This window comes from Pieris napi, chromosome 13 (assembly GCF_905475465.1).
Source record: "Pieris napi chromosome 13, ilPieNapi1.2, whole genome shotgun sequence".
Taxonomy (NCBI): Eukaryota; Metazoa; Arthropoda; class Insecta; order Lepidoptera; family Pieridae; genus Pieris; species Pieris napi.
The window spans coordinates 12215532-12225969 of NC_062246.1; the positions used below are offsets into that span (position 1 = coordinate 12215532).

Genomic DNA, 10438 nt, shown 5'->3' on the forward strand with positions numbered 1-10438 from the left:
GGGGTGGTTTTGCGTTCCGTTTTACGTACTAAATAAAACAAGGGGTGAAATTTATTTTTATATTCTATTATAATAATTTACATTTTTACTTCGCCTTCACTTCTCAATATTTCAAATTGTATATATCTATTAAAGGAAATTGTGTTTATATAAATATATTATGTAATCCGTAAGTAGCGCCACCTAGATATAATTTATAGAAGTTTGACTTTTTTTCCTGAATTTAACCGAAACTATCAAAATCGGTAAAAATAATCAAGTCTTGGCATAGTTGACTTAATTATTTGTATTGTCTCTATGTAAATTTATTTTTTAAATGTATTTTAATTAGAACGACTTTTGGCCTTAGATGTTGACAACATTTTTAAATCGCTTGATAAAATATGTATGTTCATTTCCTAACTAGAATAAGTTTAATTTGACTTCGTTAGCTACTTTATGCCATGTTTAGAAAGAAAAAAAACAATTTTTGTGCAGCATTTTCATTGTGCTTTCGCCATAGTTATTTCATTAATAGTAGGTACTAGTAAGTTACAAATATTTCCTGTTTTGTAAATATTAGTATAAATGTAGTTGTATAGATTTGTGTGTTGATATCCCCTTCTCGTAGTGACTTTAAAAAATATTAAATTACTATTTCTAATTGACACTTTAGTTTTTGTTACCGTAAAGATTGGTTGTCTAAAAGGTAAAGTACTTTTTGTTAAATTTTTAAATACCTGCCCCCGTTTTTCCCTTACTTAGCTTACAAAAAGTCAAATTTTTATACGATTTTTGGAGATCTCGAATTAACCATTAAGCAATATTTCTACTATATTTTTAAATTAAAAAATGCCGAGGTTTTTACTACGACCAGAGCCACCTTTATTTGTTTAAAATCTATATGTACATAAGTCACAATCGAAACAGACGTAAGATTTATAATAAAATTTCAGATCAAAATGCAAATTCCGGAAGAGCGCTATAACGCACTTATGTCTCGCTACAACGAATTTGTCGAGAGTATGGGAAACCCCGATATAGCTCCTGTGAAAGTATTCGATGCTTTGTCCCAAAAGCAAAATGAGGAGCTTCTGTTGATAAGAGAAATCAGTGCCTTTCTACAGAAGAAGAAAGATGATGATATTGCGAAGCAGAATGTGAGTATATTTCATAACACCTTTTATGGGATAGAAGGCCAACCAGCATCACTTTGAAAAAAGTCATAACCGCTGCGCAAGGACACGACCCCGGAGGCGTGTAGGTGTGTTGCCGACCTTTCAAGGAATGGTACGCTATTTCCTTGAAGGCCCCTAAGTCGTATCGGCTTGAAAATACCTCTACGGGCAGCTGGATTCACAGAGGTCGTACGCGGCAGAATGTGCCTAACTAATTCTTAACAAATGTTATGAATTAGTGTGAGCCGATTTTGATGGTTTTTTCTCATTTAGAAATAGGGACAAATTAAAAAAAAAAAGGGTGCGTGTACTTATGTACGCGCGTAAGAAGTTATACTTCTTTGGCATTATTAAAAATAGTTTTTGATTTCATGCAAATAATTAATTACAATTAAATAATCAAAGACTGGAAAAGGAGTCATTATAGTCAATAAAGTTCAGTTTACATTTGAAAAATTAAATAAATAAATATTTATTATTATTTTCTAATATTAATTTAAGTATTGATTTAAATATTCAATTTAAATCACTTCTGATTATAATTCAGACGCACATATAAAATTCGCACTTGTATTATGAAAACACGTGTTTTAAATGTAGAAACTCAAAGCATGTGGATTAATATTATAAATACACAGTGAACAGAGGCGGCGTGCGTGCCAACATGCGCCACTAACTTCATTCTGTTAATTTTGTGTCACGGTGCGCGCGCATCGTAAAGTTTCACTCTCATCAATTTTTCATACCGCGCCTAAAGAAGTATAACTTCAAAAAAGCACGGTTTATTTTTTATGGTCTCGGGTGGAAGCGCAGATTTGATCAAGTATAGTTGCTGGAAAATAAGACCACTGTCTTGAGATGAGAAGCGCAGTGGTTTAGGCGCGTTTATAGGTTTTTTCTGCTAAAAGGTAATGCGTGAAATATCCTCTACATCGCAAATCTTGCTGTTACGTGACGATACTAAACTTACCTCATGAAAAAAACAACAGCGGTTTCACTTTTCGAGAAAACACTATTTAGTAGGTTTATAACCTACTCGTAATTGTCATTAAAAAGTCTTTACGAGATATAAATGCTATTATACAATGTTAAATCTCTATATTTTTTACAGCAAACTGAAACTGAAGAAACCGCTGAAAAAGAAGAGACGAAAGAAGGGTCTGAAGAAGAGACGAAAGAAGGGTCTGAAGAAGAGACGAAAGAAGAGTCTGAAAAACAGAAATCACAATGATGGAATTAATTTATTTCTCCTAGGTTTTAAGCTTGAAATATAATAATTAAATAAATAATTCAAGAAATTTTATTAAAACTTTTTCTTCTTCTTTTGAAATCTTCCCGATTTCAATCCACCTACTAACGATATGATACGATACGAATTGACAGTCGTAATTGTTACGAGACGTTGATTTTTCCACATACCATTAGATAACTATTCCTTTGTATGTACTGTCTTACTTGGTTCTCGCGACTTCATCAGAGTGAAAATACATTTTATATATCACTATATTTTTTTAATGTCGATAATCTTTGTAACGCCCTTTTAATCAGACTTTGCTATGCAATTTTTAACATTTAGATTTACTTTAATTGCGTTTATATATAATTTTTTTTCTGAAAACGGCTTTTAAGCAATAAACCGCGAAATTATAATAGGTACATGAAAAAGAATTAGGGGTTTAATACTCTTTTCTTCATGAAAAAAATATTTGTATTGTTTTTTATAATATATATTATATTTCTTATTTCTAATAATTTATTATAAACATATATAAGCCTGAATAGAATATAGTACTGTACTAAAACTGGGTAATAAGACAAAATCTAAAGCTTAATATTTATTGTGTAAAAAAATCACATAAGCAATACTTAAAACTGTGATATAAACTTAAAATTAAAAAAGGCAATATGGCTGATTACTTAAGATTATAAATTTTATGTTTCATTTCATATATGTACTTGAATCATGATTCAAGTCCCATGTAAGGTATGTCATTGTTAATCCAAATTAATTCAATAAATAAATATTCATAGATTTAGAAACATTTTATAAAGGAATGTTTACAAAAAAAAAAACACACTGATATGACAAATTAGTCACTATAGTCAGATCAAAAAAACTTTATATTTGTAGAAGCTTACTGAGTTTAAATCCAATTAAATTTTAGTTAGGAAGCTGCCAGAAATAAAATCAATATAATTTATGTTATTTTAAGTAGCCAGTCATATAGTAAGGTATATTCTGATGTTATTGGTTAAAAATTAATTAATTAGATTATATATAAATAAATACAATGTTTCTCATAAAAGGAAATTTATAATATATTCAGTATTCTTTAAAATTAAAAATAGGAACCAGAATTGCAATTTTTTGTATGTACAGATTATACCTTACTTTGCCTTAGCACTATAGGTTATACTTCCTACACTAAGAATTATCCGTCATTACATCATCATCTTCATCTTCAGGGTCTGCTAGATCAGGGTGGCAGACACGAATATGTAGGTTCAAGTTAATCTTAACAATAAAACTCTTACCACAAGTTGTACATTTATGTGGTCGCTTGACATCATCATCAATTGTTGATGGATGTGCTCTGGCTATATGTGTCCGAAGCAAAGTTGAATGCATTGTTCGGTCACATTGATTGCATTTTACTAGACAGTCCATAGGCTGCCCTTCATGGCTCTGGCGATGCTTTTCCATAGTAATCTTTGATACAAAGAGTTTCTGACAGCAATCGCATTTGAAATTCTTCACTTTAGAGTGTTTTTTCATATGAATCTTTAAGCAGTTTTTAGTAGGGAACATCTCATCACATTTAGAGCACTTAAACTTTTTTATATCATTGTGGAGTTGCATATGGAGCTTTAAATAAGCTTGCCCTGTGAAGTTCTTATTGCAAATTTCACAATTAATTGTGCTTGTTGTTGAATGAGACTGCATGTGACTTTTAAGAAATTGGGCGGCTACAAAGCTACGATCACATACCTGACATATATACTTTTTAGCTGCATTTCCTTCGTGCTTACTATGATGTATATCCAAATGGTACTGAGAATTTACTTTAACATCACATTGATCACATTTAAACTTCCTCCTCTTTTTTGGACCTTCTCTTACAACCATTGTAGGTTCTGGTACCATTTGTGGAGTATCTTTTTCATTCCCATGAAACTTTTTATGTAAAATCAAGTATTCTAGGCCTTCAAACGTTAAATCACAATCGTCACAACAATAACGCACCGTGGCTTGTTTTGGTTGCATTTCGTAGGTGACATTCTCCTGACCATTGTATGATTCTGCCATTTTTTCACGTTTAACACCAGATCTGTCGTTGTTGTCGCTACCGGCCGGCTCCATACTCTTCAACAGTGAACGGTAATTCCAAAATTATCCCGAGTCCTGTGACGCGATGCCTATGCCATTGTTCTATTGATCGGTAATTATCAATTATTTCAAGAAATAGCACAAATTCAAGATTTAAGGTACAAAAATTTAAATTCTCACTATTGTTTACATGATTGTGATGAAGATTTTAAAACATTTTTGAGTGTAATACAAAAGGAAGCCTTGTTACGATACGATAAATTCCAAAAGAGAAGCGAAGCGCGTTGGTTTTTTTTCGTCAGCCAATGACAGCGTAATCTTTTTTGTTTGACAATTGATTGTTACCAGTTTAAAAAATATATATTACAGAAGAACACAATCATATTTATATCAAGCAAATTGATCAAATAAATTTGATGAAATTCATAATATGCATGCACTTAGACGCATCTAAACTGAATAAACGTATTTTCATTTGATGAAAATTTAGCGCTGAAATTTCTTAAGCAAATACATATTATAATAGAATAATATAGAAGACACAGATGGTTGTACATTATACAACCATTAATGAATAAATGAAGTAGTCTGTGTATTCGCTACTATAATCTGTGATCAACGTAAACTGTTGCCAGTTTAGTATTATTCAATAAGATTACCATTCTTCAAATAGAAAATGTTATATTAACAAAAACAGAAATTAACTAGCTAATAGCTATAACATAACCTAAAATCAACTAATCTTTTTGTAAAGAAGGCGATACATTTTTATCTAATACATTAGCTTTATATTTCAATTTTTGTACATTTGTTGGATCTTTCAATAGTTCATCCTCTAATCTATCTAGTCTTTGATCTTGAACTGGTTCTGCAATAAAGAATATCATTAAATTATTAAAGTTTAAAATTATCCTATTATACACCTTATCTTTTTATATCGAGATAAACGCAGGAAGCCAAAATATTTTTTAAATAAATCAAGTAGTATCTAAAAAGTATTATAAAAAATAGGCATGCAATTTAATGAACTTTATGATGACAGTTTTGTTAGATATACAGCTAATAACGTCAATTTCCATAATATGGCTCGAAACGATATTTTAAATAAATCACTATATAAAAATAAATTGGGAAGACTTACTTGAATATGGTGTGTATTTATCAGATAATAGTCCTTCTATATTATAACCTATAACTCCAACTACAGCCGCGACAGGCAATGTAATATATGGCGCATTTGTTCGTAAAAACCGTAATATTAAAGGCCACATCATTCTAGAATAAAATCAAGCAATTACGTCGAGGTATTAATAAAATTATCTCACTAGTAGTACTTAGTTGGGCAATTTTTATGAGATATAAGCAATAAGCATACCTTTACATCAATAATTCGACGTCTATTAAAAAGTAATCTTCCTTTAACACATTTACGATGAAAGGTCTTGTAATATGATTACAATTATTATTGTCGCTGTTTTGCACTTTAATGTAAACTAATAGAAAAATTTCGAGTGACTTTCATGTTGTGATAGAATTTTAAGAACTCACAGGACAGATCACAGATATAATATTATTAGACATTAGTTACTGGTTTTGCTTTAAGTCCAAACTATTATCACATTAAGTGTCAGTTGTCATAATCAGCTGATACTTGATCTTGAAGTTGATTAATTCACTAATAAACATTAAGAAATAATTTGCTTGTCTGTAAACTGGGTATTCACTGGGATTATTAACTTAAGTTTGGCTTATTATTAGAGTAAATTCTTATAAAAATACATTATGAGTTAAAGGAGTGGATCTCAAAAATCTTAATTTAAGGTTTAATTTATCGAGTCGAGTAGTATAAAGTTGGTTTTTAAAGTGAACAATGGCTCAGGCGGGAATTGTCTCACGAATATGTTACAAAAGTAATATTTTTTTACGTAATTCTCTTCGCTATCGAAGTACAAACTCTCCCAAGCAGAAAACAGCTAGTTCTGTTTACCGTACTATGAACATATTTGATCGAAAAGCTAAGATTCTGCAAAAGGAAAGATCTGCGCAGCTAGAAGACTATCATTTATATGAGTATGTAAAGGAAGAGATTGGTTGGAGAACAGCTGATCGTATTTTTGACATCAAAAGGACTTTCAAAAATGCAGTTGAGCTTGGTACGTTTTGGTCTAAAAACACTTGGCTGGGGAATGAATTATGGGTTTGAGCTTGTCTTTAATGTAGTACATTTTTCAGGTGCTAGCAGAGGTTATGTCTCCCGCCACTTTCTACCAGATAGTGTTGAAAAAGTTACTCTATGTGACACATCTCAAACACATTTAGATAAAGCCATTGTCGGTGATGGTGTGAAAGTAGAAAAATATGTTATGGATGAAGAAAATATTGATGTCAGTACTTGTATATTATGCAATAAAGACGATATAGGGGTTTTAATTTTTTTCTACCTGTATTGTTTATATAAATTTTCAAAAATATACATCTTAGTGCAAAAGATATAATACCTAACATAAATTTTTATTGTATCAAGTAATAAGGAATAAATATGAATAATGTTTTTTTTAAACTATGCCAATAAATAAACAATTTAAAATGTATCATGGGTTGAAACAAAAACTGACTGACTTTATTACTAAAAAGACTATCTGTATTTATTTTGTTTTTTTTCAGTTTCCAGAAAACAGCGTAGACCTTGTGGTCTCTTCACTATCATTGCATTGGGTGAACGACTTACCAGGATGTTTTGATCGAGTCATGAAATGTTTAACACCAGATGGGGTAATACAATTTATCTTTAGCATATAAATAAAATGCAGTCTATGTCAGCAAATTAACTATTTGTTAACCATAACAACTGTATGAGAGATGAGGCAGATTTGTCTTACCTTTTTACTAAAATAAAGTTGTTTCTATTCCCCCTAATAAGGGAAATATTATGTGTCTGCATATTTCCTTAATCTGAAACATTATTTGCTAGCCATGAAGATGGAGGTAACCCCATATACTCTAGGTGTTGAACTACTTAGCCAGAGATTAATATCTACGTTAATAGAAGTATTTTGTATATGAGAGAGAGTGTCTATGAGTCTATTCAGTTTATCCAGGTATGGAACAGGATACATTAAGCTAGGGCTGGTTGGAAGAGATCTCTTATTATACATGATAAAGCATCCTGTTTCCAATCATTAAGTTACTTGTTTTTTACTTCTGAACTACTTGTACTATTCTTGCTGGTTGTTTTCACATCCTTTTGTGATGACTTAATATTGCATATAACATATTTTCCGAATGAAGCCGCTAGCTAATTCATATTCCTTTTAGGTATTTATAGCCTGTGTGTTTGGTGGTGACACTCTAATGGAGTTAAGACAGTCCCTACAATTAGCTGAGACCGAGCGACTCGGTGGTGTCTATCCACATGTCTCTCCATTCACAAGAATAAGGGATATTGGTGGACTGTTGAATTCGTAAGTTAAAGGTTAAATTTTGACCATTTATGTTGACTAATCTTTTATTTTTAATTTACTTAACAAAAGGAGATAATCAGTTTGACTATTTTGGAATTGCATATATGAGTTTGATGATCTGGTCAGTCCTCTGTATGACAGTAATATCGTTTTATTAAATCAGGCATATTACTTAGGGTGTAATCCCAAGTTTCATTAAAGTTGGTTCAGTAGTTTTGGACATCCACGCATTTTGAATGTGAGCTGTGTTAGCCTATTGGCTCTAGCTGACGACTTACAATTCCTGAGGTCGTAGGTTCGATTCCCAACTGTGCAATAATAGACATTCTTTCTATGTGTGCATGTAACATTCACTCGAACGGTGAAGGAAAACATCACTCACACATCACATCGACTAGCGATTCAGTTGTCCAATCACAATCAAACGAATTACATTCTCATCTGATCGTTTCGTTTTGGTGGTAACCAAGTCAATCTGCTCGAAAGACAAACAAAAACCAAGACCCTTATTTCTTGGCTTTTAGAGCAGGATTTACCCTACAAACAGTTGATGTAGACTCGATAACTGTATACTATCCGTCTGCCTGGCACTTGATGAAAGACGTACGATTAGCTGGGGAAGGAAACTCGGCGTTAAATAGACCATTGCGCTTAAGTAAGGACACGCAATTCGCGGCTGCCGCTATATATGAAGAGATGTATGGAAAGGTAGGTAAAATATATTTACCTTTATTACCTGAATTACAGTATAATGGCACTATACCAGTTTAAAGTATATTGCTGTAATGGTATTTATTTATAAGGTATAAAACAATATGCTTAAAAATACGAGAAAAATATGATTTTATGAATTTTACACGTATAGTATTAGAACATAAAAATAACACAAAAAAAATATGAAATACGTATTTAGGTATGTACAGTCCTAATGACTGTTGTAGTATAATGTTTCGATATTGTCCATTTACAATGAAGTTATAGAAAACAAGTGTCTGCATACACACAGTGCAAAATCTATTCCATAGCTCTCAGATTCCGATGCGACAATATATTATAACTTTGACGAACCACCTCAGCGCGTTTATTGTTTTGGAATTACTAAATAAAATTTAAATCTAATGTTATATTGCTTAAAAAAATATTTCGAAAATTACTGAATTGCAATGTAGTATGTTGTTTAATTTTTTAAACTCACATTCATTTTAAAACAGACCCCGTGACTCGTGAGTCGTGAAACTTAAATCAGACTTAACTATTTTAACCAAAATAATTATTATCGATATTTTTTTTTGTATTGTAGACTTGTTATATATTTGTTTGGTGTCCATTTTAAATTTTTTTATGGATTTGTTTAGTTTTAGCATAGGTTATAGGGATTGATAGTACAAAAATATTCGAAAATGCTCGTGGTTCCGTTTAGTTCCAAATACGTCCACGGAGCGCTGCTTGTTGTATCGTGAGAATCAATTTATTATTATTATTATTTTACGGATTGGAGATTCTTTGTACGAAAGGAAATCTCTGTAGATTTTCGTCCTTATTCAGACGCGCGTCTAGTTGCACAATTTTAACTAAAGTACTGTTTCTGTCAAATAATGTCTATGTTGTGTTTAAAAATGTCAGTTAAATTACTTTAGTTAACGGTGCAATTCGATTGATAATATTTTTAAGGGGATTTCCCCTACAATAATAGCTATTTTACCGGAGACTTATTTAAGTCTCCGGTAAAATAGCTATTATTTGTTACAATAAAACAGAATACTTAACTGAAAACATGAGTGGACAAATATTACTCCTAAAAAAATTCATGGTTAAAATTCTGTTTCTTTTACATCGCATATGAATGTCACTTAAGCCAAATTATACAGATTATCCAAAAACCAAAGAGATCTAAATGTCAATTTATTAAGACATGTACAGAGTTTTTTGCATAGACTACATTGTCCTATTTAATGCGTTTACATCACAATTAGTATTATTTCACTTATTTATTTTTATCAGGTACCCAACAGCTTACGTGATTTAAAATTCAACGCAAGAAAAAAATTGCCATGGAAATTTAAATGGCCTTCACGTATAGCGCGCACGTAAAAAACGAAAGTGCGTCTGTCGCAATTTAGGTGTTTACATACCCCCGTAAAGGGGCTAGTTAAGAACCTTCTTAAGTACCGGTAACTCATAATGCCAGGCTCGCGAGTCCGTTGCCGTCATTTTAAGTATTGGTTTCCTCATATATCGCTGTTTCCAGGATTTTCCCGAGAAAGACTCTCGTGGGGTACCAGCGACATACCAGATAATAAACTTTGTGGGGTGGAAACCTGACCCGACACAACCACAGCCACGAGAAAGAGGCACCGGGGAGGTCTCCCTAAAAGATTTACATAGAATCGACGAAATAATAAAGCATAGTGATAAAATTGAATTGAAAGATGAGGATATGAAATAAATTATATGATTTAAAGCGGGTTTTATTAAACACCTATACCTGGGGT

General features: G+C 31.7%; 4 protein-coding genes across 4 annotated transcripts; 2 read left to right on the forward strand and 2 right to left on the reverse strand.

Moving 5' to 3' along the window:
* Window positions 1-553: 553 nt before the first annotated feature.
* LOC125055069 lies at window positions 554-2460 on the forward strand. Its single transcript, XM_047657282.1, has 3 exons — window positions 554-688; window positions 936-1139; window positions 2269-2460. Exons 2-3 carry the CDS (start codon window positions 942-944, stop codon window positions 2386-2388), a joined length of 318 nt encoding a protein of 105 aa, XP_047513238.1. The 5' UTR covers window positions 554-688; window positions 936-941; the 3' UTR covers window positions 2389-2460.
* A 519-nt stretch (window positions 2461-2979) lies between these two features.
* LOC125055068 (gastrula zinc finger protein XlCGF52.1-like) lies at window positions 2980-4892 on the reverse strand. Its single transcript, XM_047657281.1, has one exon. The coding sequence runs from the start codon at window positions 4516-4518 to the stop codon at window positions 3583-3585; it is 936 nt and encodes a 311-aa protein (XP_047513237.1). The 5' UTR covers window positions 4519-4892; the 3' UTR covers window positions 2980-3582.
* A 257-nt stretch (window positions 4893-5149) lies between these two features.
* LOC125055070 (small integral membrane protein 12) lies at window positions 5150-6048 on the reverse strand. The gene is made up of 3 exons (XM_047657283.1): window positions 5861-6048; window positions 5627-5760; window positions 5150-5353 (listed from the first exon to the last, which is right to left on the reverse strand). The coding sequence occupies exons 2-3, from the start codon at window positions 5757-5759 to the stop codon at window positions 5223-5225; spliced, it is 264 nt and encodes an 87-aa protein (XP_047513239.1). The 5' UTR covers window position 5760; window positions 5861-6048; the 3' UTR covers window positions 5150-5222.
* A 112-nt stretch (window positions 6049-6160) lies between these two features.
* Window positions 6161-10407, forward strand: LOC125055067 (arginine-hydroxylase NDUFAF5, mitochondrial). The gene is made up of 6 exons (XM_047657280.1): window positions 6161-6638; window positions 6718-6869; window positions 7150-7257; window positions 7801-7946; window positions 8471-8654; window positions 10195-10407. The coding sequence occupies exons 1-6, from the start codon at window positions 6356-6358 to the stop codon at window positions 10390-10392; spliced, it is 1071 nt and encodes a 356-aa protein (XP_047513236.1). The 5' UTR covers window positions 6161-6355; the 3' UTR covers window positions 10393-10407.
* The last annotated feature ends 31 nt before the right edge of the window (window positions 10408-10438 follow it).